General features: G+C 36.2%; 1 protein-coding gene across 32 annotated transcripts in view; it reads left to right on the top strand.

Annotated features, from left to right (window-relative positions):
* The window catches only part of GPHN (gephyrin), a 282,202-nt gene that overhangs the window by 130,435 nt on the left and 131,314 nt on the right, over positions 1-20,453 (top strand). For 31 of the 32 annotated variants that reach the window (XM_042047216.1, XM_042047218.1, XM_042047205.1 and 28 more), the window contains one exon: positions 16,240-16,332. The exons of the other annotated variant lie outside the window; for it this stretch is intronic. In XM_042047216.1, coding sequence (XP_041903150.1) covers positions 16,240-16,332 — 93 coding nt within the window. The remainder of the gene's footprint in view (positions 1-16,239; positions 16,333-20,453) is intronic. 32 annotated transcript variants of the gene reach the window in all.

Here is a 20,453-nt window from a genome sequence, read left to right as displayed (position 1 = left end):
AAAGCCATGCTGGAGATGTAATCGCCAGTACTGAATCAGAGCTGCCTACAGACTCCTCCATTACAATGAGGTGGATGACTCTGTCCTTTGGCCAAAGGGGTTTGTGCAGCATGATACATTCCTGAAAACCGTGCTGGACATAGAGCACAGGGCAGCCTTCTGTGGGAACTTCAAGGGAACTGTTATGTGGATTGCTAACTCCTTGATGTACAGTGGCCTCGTGGTCAGGAGCAGTACAGTATTAGAAACATTATAAACATAACATTGTGTGGTCCTTGATTTCCAGAGGGTGTTGCCCAGTTGTTGCTCACAGATGAAATGTATTGCATATCTCCTTCATCCACTAATGCCACCTACTCTCTCTTACTGAAAATACTGTCTGAATGACTGCTGCCTGTGTAGGCTCTTCATCACTCTCCAACATTAAAGAGACTAATTGTCTCTTCAAGGGAAAGCAGTAGTCCGGAGATAACATATACTGCATGCATCATAATCCTCAAAGTAGGATGTGTGGGAGATGATACAACTCTTTGAAAGGGGCAATATGCTATTTTTAATAATTGAGATGAAGCCTTTATTCTAAGTTGCATTGAGCAGTTGACTGTAATGTGATTTGAACTTGTCCAGAAAGGTAAGTTTTGTAATTAAATAACCAAAAACGACTTACATAAACATTTTCATGTAACAGACCATATGTTAGAATAATGGTATATAAAGCAGGTGATACACAGTTGAAAAGACTCATTATTTCTTACACAACTCTTCTTTGAACTATATAAATAACTCTGGATTCTGGTAAAGGTTACCATGTGTGTCTTCTTAAATCTTTAACAAACAAGTACTTCTAGTCCAGAGGGCTTTCTTTGAGTTCTGGAAATTACCTCTAGAAATTACTCATACTTTAGCAAGGAGGGTTCTGATCAGTGACACAGGATCTGGTTGGAGGGCTGTCATAGTGGAGTCTTCTGAGGTTCAATATTAGGCTCAGTATTCATTAACTTACTCATCAATTACTTGGATGAAAGTGCAGATGCCTCCCCAGCAAGTTCACTGAGGACACAAATCTGGGAGGAGTGGCTGATACCCCAGAGTGCTGTGCAGCCCTGCAGAAGGACCTCAGGGGAGTGGACAGATGGGCAGAGAAGAACTGTCTGAAATCCAACAAAGCCAAGTGCAGGGTCCTGCACCTGGGGAGGAATAACCCCATGGACCACCACAGACTGGGGGCTGACCTGCTGGGAAGCAGCTCTGTGGAGAAGGGCCTGAGGCTGCTGGTGGACAACAAACTGTCCATGAGCCAGCAGTGCCCTTGTGGCCAAGGAGGGCAATGGGATCCTGAGCTGCATTAGGAAGGGCATGGCCAGCAGGTTAAGGGAGGTGATCCTGTCCTTCTACTCAGCCCTGGTGAGGCCTGACCTGGAGTGCTGTGTCCAGTTCTGGGCTCCTTAGTAACAGACATTGGAGCAGGTCCAGTGAAGGGCTATGAAGATGAAGAGGGGACAGGAACATCTCCCTTTCAAGGAAAGGCTGAGCGAGCTGGGCCTGTTCAGCCTTGAGAGGAGGCGACTGAAAGGGGATATCATCAACGTCTATCAGTATCTGAAGGGAGGGTGTCAGAGGATGGAGCCTTGTGTGGGAACAGTGCCAAACACCTGGCATCCTTACCAAGGTTAGAACAAGAGAATGTTAACCCTAAAGGCCCAGCTAATTCATGTGTTTGCTGAGGATGCTGTGGATCTGGGTGGAAAGCAACCATATGAGTATGTTACTTATTGTGATTGAAAACAATCACATGCATGGAATGCTTGAGACAGGTTTTGTGTGTTTCAAAATCAGCAAGAGACCCTAGGGATCAATCAGAAGGCAGTGGTTTATCTGTAATGAAATTAAATAAAAGGGAGCTCTCATGGGAGAGAGAGAGTAGGAAGATAAAAACACCACCTGTGGAGCTAAAAGCTATTGCACTGTGTCAGTGTGTTTCTTCATCGCTGACATCTTGATACCAACATCTTGATATTTTACATTTAGATTTTTTATATTTAGATGATTTCTTACATTTAGATTTTTCTTTGTATTTGGTCCCATCACCAACAGCCAGGCTCTTCTTGGTGATGCCAAGCAGTAGGACAAGAAGCAATGGGCCGAAACTGATGCACAGGAAGTTCCACCTGAACATGAGGAAGAGCTATTTTACTGTGCAGGTGACCGAGCACTGGAACAAATTGTCCAAAGGGGTGTTAGAGACTCCCTCCTTTACACAAGATTGTGTCCAGGTGGTTCTTCAATATCTCTGCAGCAGTCAAGAGACTCAATATGATCGAGTCGCTGCAAGCATTTGTAAGGGGATCGCTGCAAGCATTTGTAAGGGGAAAGCATTCTATGCTTCTCTTATTCTGATACTAATAATTAGTGTTTCCTTTATGATTTAATAAGTAAAGCTTGGCATATATCTTTAGAAATACAAGAGATGACAAGTGATTCTGCTTAGAATCATCCTTTCCAACTCTTTTCTTGTATTTCCTTGAACTTTCTTTATGTCTTAGTCAACCTATGTGGCTTTGTTAACATTATGAGACTGGGTTGAGCTAGATCTCTTCCGTGAAGCAGTTGCTTTGTTAAGCTTCTATTTGCTCCATTTGCAGCAACTTTATCAAATTAGGAAGACTTCTTACGAAGTTGTCTCCACTTTAGTTGGCTCAGAAAGATAGATATGTTTTATTTTTATATATATGTAGTCTTTATCATATAACATAACATAATAAACATAAAGTGATAACATATCTTTCTTTATAGCACAAAAGGATTCCAAGGATTTAGGACCTTAGAAACAATAGGGATTAGAATACAAAGAATTTTTTCAAAAGTGCTGTAGGTTGTTTGAAATTCTGTATATTATTTTGCCTGAGAGATTTCCAACACTGTAAAGGCATGTTTGAAGAACCTTAGTACCCTGGCAGGTTTTAGTTTCATTTATACCAGCTGCAGAAACAGTTGGAAGGTGATTTTGAAATCTCTTTAGTATTCTGGATGCTTTTATTGCCACCTGATTCCAAGTAATTTTGTTGTTAGGATGTATCAAGAAAAAATGAGCATTTTTAAAAAATGTTCCAAAAGATAAATGACCCAAAAGTTTCAGCTTTTAGGGAAAGAAGTCTTTCTGGTGTGAATTGTTCTGCACCAGTTTTCTCCTGAGTATAAAAGTTGAAATCTTTGATTGCAGTGGGATCAGCTAATGTTAAGACACCTCTGCAAGCTGCAATGGAAGCAGATGATGGCTCATCAAATTCTATGGTAACGGCTTTTACCCATTATTATGTAATAGCTATAATCCTTTGGGCCTATAAGAGAGATTCTGCATGGGCTGAATTCTGAAAAGGTCTTTCCTTTGAAGAGAATGGCCTTTCAAGTTCAGTAATTCAGTCACTCTTACAAGTTCGGTTCAGTCTTGTAAGTGCCAAAAGGTTCTTTCACTACATTTTGCTCTTTGGATGCTTACACTCACTTAGGAATAAGCAATAACCTCATCAGCAAGGCAGCCTTTTACTAGTTCATTCTTTTTTTCTTTCATTCTATTGTGCTCTATCTTTATTTAAAAAAACCAAAAAAATCCCCCAAGGGCACATAGGGAAAAAACTTTTTTTCTGTAGTGATGGCAGTTACTCATTTTTCGTTGCCGTCAACAGCTGTCAACATGTGTTTTGCATTAATAACCATCAATGAATCTCAATTGATTTTTATCCTTTTCTTACCACTTTTGAGAACCATTTTCAGGGTCTCCAGGATTACTCCTACTCAACAGATAATGGAGAAGTGCAGACAATCTAATCAGTTCCAGAAGACTCCAGTCTTCTTTCTTTTGTTGCATATACCTTTCCCTTTGTTGTTTGTGTATCCCTATCACAAGAATGTATCAGAGCAGATGTCCACATCTTCCTTATATTTAGAGAACTAAAGGACATTGCTTCATTTTGAATGAGGGGGCTTCTTTACTGCTGCTTTATTATTTTCTGGAAGCTAAATCTAGCATTGATTATTTGACCTGGAAGGTCATTCACCATCTAAAATTGACTCTATCATAGATCACAGTAAGATCATAGCTTTAGTTGTAAGGCTACATGGCCTGTATGTGCACTGGTTGGCTGAAAATGTCTTATGCATTGTAATCAAATGTTAGAGAATTAATATAGGTGATAGATGGTAATCTTAAAATCTCTAAGCTGGTAGGAGGATCCACTACAAATATGTAGAGATGTCAGCTAGGCTGGCTTCTTTATTGCACAAGAGGAGCATTTTTAGGATGTTCTCTGATTCTAATAAAAGCTACCAGGCAATATCAGAGTGCTGTTCTGGATCCATACACTGATGCTCAGAACAGTGATTTTTTTAGTGAATAGCACCATCATAGTGCACTGTAGAAGCAAGCATGGAGGTGCTAAATCCATCCATTATGTAATTACTCCATCTGTGGAACTGTTGTGCTTGACGTAAAATAATTGTTACAGATCTTCAGGATCTTCAAAATATGCTGGCACATCTTCTTAACAGCAATTTCTCTGCATATTTAAATAGGCAATGGTATTATAATATTATTCGCCAGGGAGTAATCTATCATAACATCAAGAAATTAAAATATGTCTTCTCTAGAGGGCAAGAGTTGGTAGGGAGATATCTTCTGATTTCCGTGTGTTTCAGATCAGTGCTTACCTACCAATACCGTTGTTCTGTTGTGCATAAGAAAGAGCAGTGTCTGTGTCACCACAGCCACTTCATTCTGGCTTGAGCAGTATCACTACTTGGAGTTCAGGAGCTTGTGAGAGTCTATTATAGTCTTGCTGACTTTTTTTCCCCACACTGATAATTTTGACTAATAGACTCCGGCATTATTGAGACCTCATTTTTCATACAGTGAAGTGTAATAACATATTTGACTATATAAACATTCAGCACATTTTGGGTAGGAAGGAGACCATTGCTACAAAATGGCAATGGTTTCACCTCAGGAGGAACGTATTATCTGTTAGGACCTTGTTTCTCAGTTGTCTAGAATATTGAAGTTATTGGAAACTCATGAGCCTAGCATCCATCCAGCAGCTATGTCAGCACTTCATCCACCAGTTTGGTCACAAGGAAATGGTATTCATCCTACACTGATTATCAGACTTCCATTTAAAATAGAAGAGTTAAGTTTGGAATATTAATGTGATTCTTCCCAGTCCTACTTGTTTGAGGTAACAATGTTTTTTGATGCATACAGAGGATGGTGACCCCTAATGTAAGTGACTTTGGCTCCATTTCCAGTCCTTTGTAAGATAGATGTGATACTTTGGATCAAATCTCTACTTTTCTTCCAAAAGCTTGGATTTTCGTTTAACCCAGTTTAGTCACCTGCTCTTCCAGTGATTGTTTGTCCCAAAGTAAAACATCTACTGATCTTTAAGAGTATGTTTTGAATACAGGTGTCTGTCAGGGATGACAATATAATACTGAACTGGATGGAGAGAGAGAATAAATTAGATCCTATCCAGGCTCATTTTACTATATTCTTTAGAATCTGATGAGCTAGACTTCCCTGAGGAAGTTTCTGTGAGGATACAATTGACCTTTGTTATTTCATTTAGGGGGATTATTTAGAGGGGCTAAGGAAGTTGGTTTTTTGCAATGCTGCCTGTGGTTGTGCTAAAATATACTCACTATTTTGGGGTGTCATTCAGATGCCTGGTTTAATAGAGCCATACAGCAATTTTACTTGGATTAGGCTTGTAAAATGGTTCTCCTTTTATGGTGTATTGATTGTAAGTTACCACAATTGGCAGGCATAAAGAGAAATATTCAGTAAAGACAAAACTGTGGGGTTTTTTGTTTTGTGATTTCACCATGTCCTGATGGGGGATGTCGTCATAAGCATCTATGTGAGAAACTTCTTTTGTAGTCTGCATAGACATTGCATTTTAGCTCTTCCCTCTCTCTTCTTCAGTTTGTGGTAATCTTAGGACTCTCAAACCAAAACATTAATCTATCTCTAGGGTAGTCAGTTTTTGCTACTATCCAGAGTAATGATAGCCAGTAGCATGAAAGTATAATCTAGACATGCATACTCTATGAGAAAATGATATTGTCTGTATGACATGTTTGTTGCTGCTTTGATCTCAGCTCTCTGAATATTTGTTATGTGTAGTTCCTTTGATTTCTCTCTGTACTTTGGTGAGGGTGCCAGGTTGCTCTCTGTGATTGAGTACACTGATTTTCACACATTTCATAACTCACATCTTCCTAACTGCTGATCAGGATGTATTGAATTGTTCATGATTGATGATAGTTTCCCACTGTTCATGCAGTAGAAAACCACTGTATTACAGTGGTTGCTTCTCCCCTTTTGAGCTCTTAAATTCTTACTTCTGCTTACTCCTTTTGCTTGTGTCTGTGAAAGTGGTACATTTGGAGACAGTTTTCTCAGCCAGCAAGTGAAGTATATGCGTCCTTACAGCTGCTATTTTATATACTACCTGTATATGGGCAGAGTATCTGTTCTTCAGTCATCCGGGAGTCCTTCTTGAAATGGTGCTGAAGTTCCAGAGTAGCAAGAAAATTAGTCCTTCATTACTCATTTCTGGATCTCGTGCTTCTTTGATTGAATTTTATACTTTACATTTTTGATTTCATAAGGCCTTTATAATTTCTCTTCAAAGGTCCAAGTTTTCTAGACTGTTTCTTTCCTTGTTGCACTGTGGGAATCTCAAAATGTTTGGCTGACTTCACACAATAATTGTTCAGATGGCTTTCTGTCTCTGAGTGGACTCGAACTTCACATGGCCAAACCAAAATCTGTTAGATCTCTGGACAAACTTAGTATCTGTATTGTATGGTATTTAGACATGTGCTGTAAGGTCACCTGGAGTTCTCTCTTTGCTTTCACCCAGCATTGTCTTAGTCTAATAGTATCCAGAGCTGTTTCAGCCTTCAGTGGAGTGATGCTGCAGTTGTTTGTGGGCATCCTCAGGCCTTCTCCTGGATGGGAAAAGGCAAAGGTCACTGATCAGAGCGAGTCGTTGTGGGAATGTACATGCAGACTCAAAGAAGAAAGGTTACTCATCAGTAACTGGTGTTCTTTGAGAGGTATAGTCTGCATGTACATTAGTCTCCTATCTGCTTTTCCCCTCTTTCTGAATCTCTTTCAGGTTTGATTGTGCATTTAAGAGGAACTGCAGTGGTGGCGGATGCACTCTGCCCTGTGTGTCAATGCCTCAAGCAGGAAGAGGGGAGGAGTGGGAGTGCCCCTCCCGGGACACTCCAGGGCAGGCCACAAGCCCACCCACTCTTAGAGTATATGTATGGACTAAGTGTCTCAAAGTACTGCAGCTGTTCATTGGTAGGTAAATTTTCTTTCTTCTCACAGGTAAAGCAGTAGATTTTATTTTTAAAACCAATTACATTCATTGACTCTATGGATGATATGCATGAAAAATACACGGGGGGAAATTTATACCACAAACTGCATTACACTAAGTAGCTCCCTGTCTCTCTAATGGTTTCATCTCTTGTCTTTCCCCCCTCTCCTAACCTTATTTAGATGTTTGAATATTTTCATTCTGTTCAATTTGTCATTTCCATTGAGAGTTACACAAAAAATTGAGATCATACAAGTTGTAACATAATTTAAAATATAAAAGGAAATTATGTCTTACACAATTGTAGCTAAGTGTGCAAACTAACATGTAAGATTGTATTCACTATTAGAAAATTAGGCTAGAAATGGAACTGGATTCTGTAAGAATCAGTTATATTTTTACTAGAATATTGATCTTTAAAACTGCTCAGTTGCAGGAAAGCAAACATTTGAGTTTAAACATTTTTTCCACAGCTGACTTCCTCGTGTGGTTTTTTTTTCTTTAATCGTAGAAGCCTTGTAGTAATTTTTAAATTCACTACACTTCCTGCCAATTTAAAAGGTAGACGTGGGGTATGACCTGTCTTAAACTGGAGATGTACTTGTCCCTGCATGCAAATATGCACATGCAAATTCTGCAAGTGGTTATTTTCAAGTATAGTTTCTAAAAAGTGCAGGTTAGATGAGTTGAAGGCTATTACAGAAATATGATTCTGAGGTGTTTGTACTGGAAGTTCTCTGAGACCTATCACCTTTGCAAATAATGTGGATGTGCTCTTACCAGTTTCTTAGGGTTGTAGCAGTTAATGTTGCATTGGCAGCTCAAAGAAATTTACAGTTGGTTTTTTGTCACTTTGCCATTTCTGTAAGATTAAGATGTAGTTCATCTGTGCTTAGTTACAGCCTGCAAACTTTGGTGAAACTTCTCATCTGTGGTGCATGAGATACATGTGCTGTAGATATTGGTACACATAGATAAAATATTATAAAGTGCTCTGGTTTTAGAAAGTTACTGACTTTTGTGTAATATCAAGCTGTCTTTGCACATTCTTAGAAGAAAAGCCAAAGTAGACAGTTTTCTAAGCAACCTTAGATGAAGACTTAATGTATGCAAAGGGGAAGAAAATGTGGAAAAAACCATCTTGTTGTGCCAAATAATCTGAAGTTTATGGCTCCAAAACCAAGCATTTATTTTTGTGATAACAGGTCTCTGAAGTGCTGTTTTAATTTAAGAATTTAAAAATTTAAAAGATGAAGAGAGAAAGTTTCTGTTTATCAGTGGTTAGTGAATAGTATTGGATTAATTCACTTGGTTTTATTCTTTTTTTCCCCCTTTCATTCCAGTTGCTATTTAACTTGTATTGTTGAAGGAATAATCAAAGAAATATATATTAGATGCCAAGATTCTTACTAGGAAAAGTGATACTGGCAAGGAGGCATTATGTCTTTCTTAAATTTTTGATTGTTTTCAATTCCTAAGAAAAGCAGAATTTTTATAACTCTAATATTTATTTTAGTGAGTAAATATTATATTTTAGAGAGATGCCTTTTATGCATAGCAGAAATGAGAGACATTGAACTGTGGTGCTTTTGCTAATACATTTTTATTAGATAAAAATGAGCACATGCACACATAGGCTCATACTTATGTATATATCTGCCAAATACAGAGTCAACAGTACAGTTCTTTCTAGACGCAGACACATTTGGAAAGTATCTCTTCCTCCAAGCATCTGAAGAAAAGTGTTATGCTAAGTACCCAATCCTTTCCCATGAGAAACCTTAGCTTGACTCTAGGAAGATACCAGTGGCACCAACATTAGATGGGAACAGATTTTTGTACAGAAGGAAAAGGGTCTTGTGCCTTTGTGTCATGTAGGTGCATGGTTTGTTCTGACCTAGATCTACTTGTAGTTTTTAATGCAATTTATTAAGTCATACAATAAATTCACTATCTTTCTTGATTATACTAAGACTAGTATGTCAAGGTAGGTAGCTTGAAATAAGAATCTTTCCTTTGTTTTTCTGAGAAGAACTCAACAGAGAGCATTTAAAACTCCACTTTTATTTATTTTGTCAAGTCAACCATGTACGTGGCCTCTACAGTTTTTACCTCTTTCCATCAAAATAAGTAGAAATTCTTTCACCAGTCTCAGCCCTTAAAAATTGGCACTTCCAGTCATGATGGTTTGACCAAACACTTCAATGTTCGCACATCTCTCTGATAGACTTCCCTTACTCGTTTGCATAGATGAACTCTGTTGATGATTGCACTTCAGTGGCTACTTTTTTTTTTTCCTCTGTTTTAGGGCTAATTATCATGAATACTAGGTTTTAGAAGACATTAAGTACTTTTTTAAAAAGGTTATGAGTCCTTTTAAAAAGGACTGCATAGGTATGTTGAACCTTGAAACATTTGATAGCTGCAATTTACTTTAAATGGAAAATGCCTGTAATTAAATTTCCATTTAAAAAGTAAGTCATTTATAAAGTACATTTTTATTGCTTTCCTCCTTTAGTTTTGCATTTCAATAAAACAGTTAAATTTTTATGACATCTTTTTATACATTAGCTTAGTATTTAAAAAAACAACTGCAGCATGACTGATGCTGGAAACTGCAAATTTATCTGTAGAATCTTTGAAAGACTACTTACTAAGTTCTGTAAAATCTCAAAATTTGAAAAACTATTTAGACACAGTGAGATACATACTTGCATTTCATCCAAGTCTCTTGATTGCAGTGATTACACTGAACATAATCCTAACATTTCTCTTACTTTCTGCCTTCTGCTGGTGGGGGAAGGAAAAAAGGAATGGAGGCAACAGAAAACATCAAGCATGTTTTCATGGTGTTTTAATGTTTAATTTTCTGAAATTCTTAAATTATTTTGCAATTGATTATTTGGAAAGTTATTGCTCTACACATGAATATCCTCAGGTCTCCACATTTCACATTTTGAACAATAAGTAAAGGATTGTGAGCATAAGAAATAAAACCTTCACAAGAAGTAGGGCAAAAAAAAATGAAATTAATTCCAAGAATACATTAACATTTCTAAGACCTTCCCTCCTTTTCAAACGTAGTGTTGAACTCTGCTTTTCCGTCCTTGCCTTTCTTTATGGGTATTCATGTTCTTGCATGGTCCCCAGTACATGATTTCCCTTTTTAAATTAATACACAAGCCATGGTCCACTGAATGGAGAAGACTCAAACTCCTGAATAATACAACAATGAGGAACAAATGGGTTCCTTTTGCCTTTCGTTCTTCTTTTCTCCTGCTTTGTGTGCTGTGACATGAATTTCTGATTCATTCCGTTCTGTATGCTCTCTCATGTCATAGAATCAGGCTTAATCTTTAGTGAGCTGGGGTTTAGAGTAGTTCAAGCTACATGACTATGTAAGGTTGTTATGAGATCTTAATGTGCCAATTCCTATATTCCTGAAACTCAGTGGTCGAAATTACATCCAATTTTCATAGCAAATCTGTGACTATGAAGACTTTCTCTTTTTTGATCCGTTTTTCCATATTGTCATTCATTATAGTTTCTTTATTTTGATGACGTTAAATCATCATACATAAAAATATCTTGTACACGCTTTTAGCTTGAGCCCAAAAGGTGTGAAATAAAAGTAAACTGGTATTTATTATGGCTTTATGTTTATATATGACTTTTTTTATTTAACTTGGATTGCTAAGGAAAGTTATCATTATACTTTTAAGAACATATTGTTCTGTTTCTCCTTGCACTTAAAAATGTATTTTCCTAGAGTAAACAGGATTTACCTGTAAATACAGAATTTACATAATTTTACAAAGCTTTTCTTTTTGAGATCTGTTCTGGAGAACACAGATTTCTGCATCTCTGAACACTATCAGTAGTTTGTCCTGGAAGCCACTGTAATCTTTTAAGTCACATGAATCTGTTTTGAGAATACTTCTGGATAGTTTGCATGTCTGTAAACCATCTTATACTAATTTACCTCCACTTCAAAGTCCAATATAAATAAATAAATATTGTTTCATAATTAAATTTCATATTTAACATTTATATTTGTTCAGCAGTTTAAATTAAATTTTTATATATTTTACTTAATGTGTGATTAGTGATGTATATAAGGTGAAATAACTTCACGATTGCACTGTGCTGGAAAGATCTAGCATGTGCCATAATGTCAAATATCTTTATTGACTATAGAATTCAGAATTGTAGAACTAGTTTCAATACTTAATATAGAATGAAGGAACTCTGTATGGATTCACTATGAAAACCTGCCCTGTTTATATTGTTTTTAGCATTTCCCTGTTCTTTCTGGTTGTTTTAAACTATAACAGTGTACATGTCATGTTCTAGTGGCTAAGGTATATGAAAATATGTATGTGTATTGAGAATTACTTTTGCAATATCTGTATTGTTAAGTAAAATATGTATTGATAAGAGAAAGGTGTACATGTTAATCTAAGTGTTAAGCACCAGAATATTGACTTGAAGGAATGTATTCTAGTAATTTTGGAAACGTAAACACGTGGGAGTGTTATCACACTCTCATAGCAGTGATGGCAAAAATAGGACAATAAAAAAAATGCAAGACATATACCATAGACTGTGGCATCATAGAAAAGGAAAAGTCATCAGGACTTCAGCTCTTCTGTGTAGGCATTTAGTCTGATCCACAACGACCATCTTTTTGTTCTTCGTAGTAGTTCTGCAGTTAAGGGTCACAATCTCAATATCTATGTGGAAAATCACCATACAGTAGTGGTAAGAGGACTGGAGGAGACTTGCAACCTGTCTCAAGCTTAAAGTTCTGGCTAAGATAAGTAATCCACAAACCTCAGTTATCTCCAAAGGTCAGGGCACTGTTCTTTTTGTTCCAGGAAGGAATCCCTATTCGTTTTTCTGGTTCACTTAGAGATTAAAGGATGGTACATTAATGGAGGTGCAAAACAGCCCACTTTCCTATCCACTGTCACTGTGTATTCTGTGATCAGGTTCCCTATGTATCATGATGGGGCATTATCCCACAGAAATAATTAGTAAGGAAGAGTTACTAGAAATATAGCAACACTTTATGATAATCATGAAGACTTGCTTGAAAACCCTACCAAATAAAAGCATGATGTATTTTCTCTCTCTTGAACCCTCTAGGTCAAGGCAGGGTGGTGTGGGGAAGAGCCTGAGTCCTAGAATTAATTTTAAATACAGAAGGAAATGACCAAAATTTTGTGGCTTGCTCATTGCAGCTTAGACTAATGGCAGTTTTCATTTTGGACACAGAGATGCTTAAGTTACATCCACAGAGGGAAGTATGTCTGTGAGTGTTCAAGCCATTCACTGACTGAAATGCCAGGTAGCACTATCTTAGGTGTGGTGCCACAAAAATGCATCTGCACAGCTTTTGGATTTAGTGTATCTTACTGTGGTGGTGCCTTTATGAATTTGCAAGCATGTACCTGCCATAACCAGAGGGTGTCTGCACTGTGCCACATACTGTCTGCATTTCTTCCGTGAGGTAATGATCTTTATCAGTCTTTAAATCAATAAATTTACATGTAGAAAACTAAGCACTCAGAGAAAAAATGGGGCAAGGTATTTCTGCACTGGTGAAATTAACACTGGTCATGAGAAAATTCAAACAGATCATAAAGCTTTTGATGAGTAGTGTTGTAATTGAAGTATTTTCAAAATTGGACAGTGCATAGGAAGTCCAGTGAGTAGTTCCAGGCTGCAGCAGAGCGGGAGCTGACAGAAGCACAAGCTCTTTGGAGCAAGAGATGGAAGTAGATTGTTTGTTATACCTAAGAATTTCTTACTCAGGTAAATGAAAGAAATTCAAATGTATTTAAAAGAGGAAATACGAAGAATTAGGTAAAGAGGACAGAGCACTAGATGTAATCTAAAGCTTAAGGAGACGACTGGGCTGACATTTTATTTCTGTGCAGCAGAAAGACATAATGAATGCAGTTATTCTAGGACTTCGGTGAAATCTGAAAAGGTTGTGTCCTTTTGAAATAAAATTATTTGAGGAGGAGCTGTCTACTGTAATGACTTAATTTCTTCTTGTCTATCTTGACACTGGAAAATAACTTATAAAGACTAATTTAGGACACTAATTGTTAAAAATATTAAGCTATTTATTGGTTGGGGGTTTTTTTCCCTGGCGTTCTGTAGCTTTGTTGTGGCTTTTTAAAATTTGGTGGTAATTTTACAGTACTGTTTTCACAGCCAGCTACTGTATTTTGTATCCATCAGCATCATTCCATTGGCTTGAATGAAATAACAGTGCTTTACATAATCTGTTGACCTAGTCATTTTCTCTTGAAAGCTTATCATCAGTGAAACAGTAGAAGAGGAGAAATATGCATAAAAATTATTAAATGAAATTTTCTTTGGTTGAAATGTTACCATAATAATTTTGCTAGTATAGCATCACTAAAGCCAAGTATCAGGTTGCTTGCCTAGGGAAGTCTTCATTTGAAGACACAGAAAATTCAGTTCCCTGCAAAAAAGCCAGTACAGAATCTACCTCGTCTGAGTCCATAATTTGTTCACAACTGATCAGTGTGGGGCTTCCTTTTTTAAATACTTAAAACATCAATGAGAGTATTTTGTGGGACACAGTTTTGTGGGTTAGAGAGAAAATAAATAAGCTGAATATAAGCCTCAGGTATTTTTCCATAGTTTTAAAACATCTAAGTGATAAATTTGCACTTCTAAAATACAGTGAAACCCAAACTTACTGCCTCATAGTTAAAGGTCTTCTTCCTGAAAGCCTTAAAGATTCTTTACTATAACTAGAACTTCATGGAGTATTCTACCTAGGAGTCTGCCTAGGTACACTGATGGAGTAGCAGTAATAGGCACTTAATTATTGCTCAGTTTATTTGAAGAGTTAGGATACTGATTTCTTTAGCTTTTTGTAGGATGTCACTTGACTCTTTCCCCCCTTATTAACGGGAGTATTACTGAACTGTAGCAAAATGAGAACAGCAGAAGGATCTATTTTCTCGTTAAAAGGAGTTTGGCAGCTTTTACTTTATCTAAAGATAAATTCTGCTTTTAAAAACCAACCCAAACCCCCAAAATCTATCCCTCCTGCTTTATGTAGGAAGTTTTTTTCCTGACTATATTAATTCTTCAAATAAATGCAATTGTTAAGGTCTAACTTTGCCAAACACTGAACTTCTCTGAAGTGTTCACTGAAATTTGTACCTGTTTAAGTCATGACAAATACATTTCTAGATGATAGAGAAGATGCCACCTGTTTGAAATAAATTTCCCAATGCATAACTATGTTATTGAAGCAAACAATTTTAAGACCTAAAATCCTTTCTACTACCATAATTCACATTTTTTCAAAATATATCTCAAAAGCCAGGCTTAGTAGTTCTTTTATGTATGGGTTTGAAGCATTATCCTTGTTCCTTGCTCGAGCTTCTTTGAAGTGTTCATATAACAAAGTTCTGGTATGTTCACTTACAGCCCAGTTAATTAGAGAGTTATTCTGCAAAGGGGTAGAGTAAAAAGATGAATGTGATTTTAATAAAGGCAAAAGAGAATGCCAAAGAGAAAGTGGAAGGAATGAGTAAAGAAAAGAGAAATAAAGACAGAACCTTTGGCTTGGCCACGTCTTCAAGTAATCCTTGGATGTATTTGCATTGTGGGTCTTGCAGTCAGACACAGGTTTATTCTAGATGCAATTTTTAAGTGTCTGTATATGATCCTTCTATTAAATGGAAGTTGCATAGCAGTACTAAGCCTGCAGAAAATACAGCTGAGGATTAATCTAAACTGGTTGTACTTTTTAAAATGTTCCAGACAGTTTTATTTTAAGCTTTTAAAAGCAGTGTATTTCTCAGAGCTAATTTTGTGATAAATAATAAGCTTTAAGCCAACAATCTCCAAAACTATTCCTTCCTTCCCAATATAATACTCCCAAAACTTAAATGTGCCCTAAACATTTTCAAAGAATGTTGTTTCTTTGCTAGAATATGGATAGCTGTCTCTATAACTGATATGATCTGTGCAGATGGATACTTTACTGTGTAATGAGTGTACTTAAAGTAACACAGGTAATTTTGCCCTCCAAGCAGACATGCTCCTGCTGTGCTGGCCCACAAAGAGATGCAGTCACATTGAGATTAAATAAATTTTCTGCTATGTCAAATTTTTATCATAGTTTGAAAACTAGTTTAAAAAGTCATTTGTAAAATGAATGCAAATCAAATGAAACACTTCTCTAGTATCATTAGCCAGTATTGTAAGTCATTGAATTTACATAACAGATTTCTTAGTCCATCTTTGGAATGGGTATACACACTCCTATTGAGACACTGGGGGAATGTAGGAACGATGATTATAGATCATCACTGGCTGCATTTAGTGCATTATTGCCTCTTTTGGTAGTTAAACTTGCAGATACATGGTTCATGCTTTTTTCAGGCTATTAAAAAGTGCAGCATGGAAACCAAAGTTACGGTAACAAGAATCAATAATGTAATCTGAATTAAATGTACATACTCTATTAACATGTATCAAAGAATATTATATTTATATATCAAAATAAACAGTGGTAGAAATTAATAACTGTGAATTCTTGTTTTCCATTTCAGGTCAAGAGATGGAGAACTGAATTTCAGTTTCCATATGCAAAAATAATGTAATGTGAATACTTGCATTATTCTGTCTTATCTTGATTAAAATAGTGGTTTAAAATCTGTGTATAAAAAACCATGAGTGATTTATAATTCCCTGTATATATTGTGTCTGTGTTTTTAAGACATTTCAAGTCTTCAGGTATTATCTGAGATAACCATTTCTTGCTAAATCTGACAGGATTCATGTTCTCTTTCAGGAGACACTCATAGATTGGTGCGATGAAAAGGAACTTAATTTGATTTTAACAACTGGAGGAACAGGGTTTGCACCACGAGATGTCACTCCAGAGGTGAGATAGTCCTGGAACAGAAAAATCTGCCCTTTGGTGTAGAAATGCATGAGTCTGGAGGAGGGGGGTGATTTTTTTATTTGCTCTGTAACTTTGCAGTATCTGTGGACCGGTCAAGTGATACACAACTTGGAAGCAGAAAAAATAATAGAAAATATAGCACAAGAGAATTCTCTGACCTTGGGTTCTGACCCAAAATGATTTTCAAACTAAAATGTGGTATAGTATAATGGTTTTCCAGTCCCCTTACAAAACAAAATTCTAATGGCTTTTAGGCATAGTTTTCCTTAGCACTGCAGTACAACAGTGCTAAGCAAAATCTTGTGTGGCTTTTGTTGTGTCTTGTACAAGGAAAAGTGGGATAAGTGAGATCCTTTAATTCTCCCTTGCAGAATACTGCATTGACAACTACTGCATTATAGGTAAGAGTGTGAGGCAGATAGTAGGGGGAAAAATTCTATGCAAAGGTTCTATGGATCTGCTTGGCAAAAAAATCTAAGCAGGCACAGAGGTGGAGGTAACCTGCACCAGTAAATGTTGCTCAGGAAATTTGCTTACATTCCACTTATATGGAGCTAAAGTTGGGGGGGGGGGGGGGAAGTGGTGTAAGAAACTTAACCTAATGACCTCATGGCCATGAGTTGTCATTTGAAATGACTGTGTGATTGTTGTTGAAATATTTTGGTATTTATGGTTCCAAATTAGATTAATATGAACTTTTAAAATCACATATGTTATTTGGTTTGATTATGTACTCTAAAGGGCAGAATTAAGATTGAGTGAGTTGTGTTTATTTGCATAATTTAACATAACTAGATTTCTCTTAAGTACTCATGTAAGTTTTCAATTGCTTAGACCCTCAAGTTGATTTGAGTTCTTTATAGCATATCTACAGTGCTTTTTTACTTACAAATGTGTCCTGTCACATGGTGCAGTTCAAATTTTTTTTTCCATTACAAATTAAAAACATTTTTAAATTTATTGTAAAACATTTGTGTAACTAAAGAAACATGTAAACAAAATGCTCCTGTTCATTACTTCTGATGGGTTTAGATTATATACTAGAAACCTTGAGTAACTAAAACCTGGGGTTTTTCTGTGTATCAGGAAACAGGAACAATGTTAAGATGAACACACTGTGGTATCTAGTGAAACTGATTTTGTAGATTATTCATTGTGCCACCACTTCACTGTGCTATTACAAAGCCACCACAACTGAAAAGTGAGTTGGTTAAATTTGTCTCTTGCTTGCAAACTAACGTAAAGCTTTCGAAGGTCGCGTTACCAGGACTGTGTAGAAGGAGGGATGAATTTCTGCTTCAGTTTTCCTTTGTGCAGGGTCAAGCCTAGGCAGCAGTGCCAGATAAAGCATTGCAGCCAGTGCTAAAAATTAGCTACAGATTCTCAAGCAGCATTTGGGACAAGAAATAAACAAATGAGAACTTTGCACATAAGCACCTAGTATTTTCTTTACACTGCATTGCTGTAACTCAAACTAGTTAAGACAGGCAGGGATGATTTTATTCATCAGTTTTGTTGAGTAAGGCATTTTGAAAGTTATCTGAGTTGTTAATGTTTCTCTATATAATAAAAACACATTGATATAAAACTCATTAATAACTTGTACTGAAGAAAAACTGCATGTGTTTTAAACATAATAGATATGCAAGACTTGGACTGATCATAACGGAAACAAGTGTTCTGAATGTCAAATTATTCCCATATTTAAAAAGAACTTTTATAGGAGAGTATTTACTCGCTTTTCACTTAGTTAAGTTGGATTAACTTGAATCACAGTGGAGATATTGAATCACAGGTGTATTACAAAGCGGCAATGACAAGTGTTCCTATGGTAGGATTTATTACATCATTCATTCAAACAAATGTTTTTATGGGAAGAAAATCAGTTTGCCAGTAAGTGTCATACCAAAAACATACTAAGAAGCCTAAGTTTTGTCCCCATATTTTATGTCTTTTGGGTCAATAGAAAATCAATTCAAAATGGAAAATTCATTATGTCAACACGAAATGTGCAATAACAAGCCTTTAGGAAAACTTGCATTGATGTAGGAAGTGGTTTTCATCTCTTCTGTGTATGGTGTTGGTTCAGCATGCTCTCATCACTGAGCTGATAATGAAAGAATGTGATCATGGCATTGTGCTATTGAGATATCATCTTTAAGATGTGATTTTAAAACTTTTAAGAGTTGAATCTGATAATGGAAAATGTTTTAGTATTTTTCCTTAGAATAGAGACAATAGTCAGTTGAGTCATATTTCTGCTGGTAGGTTTCTGTCCTGCTTCTCCTTAATTCTCCTGTACTTTGGATTAGAAAGCACGTTTCTCTGCTTTCTTTCCTACTATAGATAAACAGTTGCTATTGAACATACACAATAAAGGGAGCTAGCAAGAATAGTTGCAACCCAAAGACTTAATGTTAATTGAATTTTGTAATTATTGATAAAACTGGAATTAAGTGCCTAGCATAATGTAGCTAAAAATGGCTTCTTGCTACCTCAGAAATATGTAATTAAGAACCCCAAAAAATTAGTAGTTTTCCCACTCACTTTGCCTTTTGAACACTGTATCAGAACCATTCCAGGTTATTGCAGTTGTTTCAATGATGTGTAATGACATTTTTTCTTGTAACAGAATAGAAGATTTTAGGAATATTTGCAGTATCTGATTTTCCTTGCCTGTTTCTGATTTCTAAATTTATAGCCTTGGTCTAGTCAGTGGGTGGAGAGAAACTTTTGAATTTGTTCCTACGATTCACATTTTGAGAGGCAAGGCCAGTTTTATTTAGCAGTGTGAATATCCTTCACTTTCTTGACTACACAACTAGAAGTGATGAAGTGCATGTGGATATTTAAAAAACCAAATTCACTCAATGGATGGCTGAATTTGAAAGTAACCGTGTTATAGATGTTATTAGTGAATGCTGGAATTCTTAATTGTTATGGCAGTTGGTGGTAGTTTGCATTTGTACTAAAGCTGAAGTGCAAGCTTAATTTTGTAGATACAACCACATTTTTTTTTGCAATGTAATTTCGCATATAATTTATGGGGATAGTCTTTAAATCTCTGCTGGAGTTGCTCACACAGTCTGCTTGTTGATTTAAGAAGTGTTTGTTGCTGGGTAGAGATCCAAGTATGGCCCAAGTTAATTTATTTAGGGAACTTTTGTTTTATATTTACAGATGGAAACATTTATTTCTTGGAACTACAATACTTCAGTGGTAGTTTTTACAGAATGTTGATAACAATATACATTAACTTCTGTGAAAAAAATTAAGTAGTGTTGCAGCATTTTTATCAATACTAGGAATCCTTCTGAGATAGAAATGTGTTTTCTCTGTTGCTGTTGCTCAGTACAGAAGGGAAAGAAAAAATCTCACGTATAGAGGTGCTCTGCTCAATTTTCTATCATCTGTCTTCTCTACTTTTACATTTATTCTTTTGCAAAATTGTACATCCAAAAAATTCACTTGTCTGTCTCCTAACAGAGTCTTCTAGCTGTTTTCTTATCCTTTGTCTCTGGTATGATTCTGTGCGAGTCTTCTTTGCCCAGCTATGAGATTAATTTTATGTACTTAGATAATAGCAGTAGAAATCAACGTATGGTCCTCAACTGATGATAGACATTCTTGAACTGTCTCACAATGTGTATTCACAAGTAGTTCATCCACACTGCAGATAATTTTGAGTCCTAAAAATTTAAGATAGTACTTTATAAAAAAAATAGAAGAGCTGTTTTCTGGCATGTAACACCAGACAGATGTTTCCTTGAAGTCTTCCTACTTTTTGAGTGTTTTGGAAAATATATGAATGCTTCTTTTGGTTCTTGCTGTTTATATTCTTCAATATTTATGGACTGATTTAAAATGTATTTAGGCACATACTTGTTTTCATTTAGCCTGAAAATATATGCATATTTATTTATTCTTCCACCAGAGTTCTCTAGTCCATGAAAAGAAATCATTGTTCTCTGGAAATCTCTTCTATTTGTCAACGTTTCTGAAAAATCATGCTCAGAATGAACAAAATACCCCAAACATACCACACAGAAGCCATGTTTGGAGAGAAAAAAGTCTCACTTCTTCTGTAATATGTCTTTTTA

This window comes from Corvus kubaryi, unplaced genomic scaffold (assembly GCF_017639235.1).
Source record: "Corvus kubaryi isolate FWS band 111438036 unplaced genomic scaffold, C.kubaryi_AGA036_p1.0 66, whole genome shotgun sequence".
NCBI classification, from domain to species: Eukaryota; Metazoa; Chordata; class Aves; order Passeriformes; family Corvidae; genus Corvus; species Corvus kubaryi.
The sequence above is the reverse complement of the archived record's forward strand: the minus strand, read 5'-3'. Positions and strand labels throughout refer to the sequence as shown.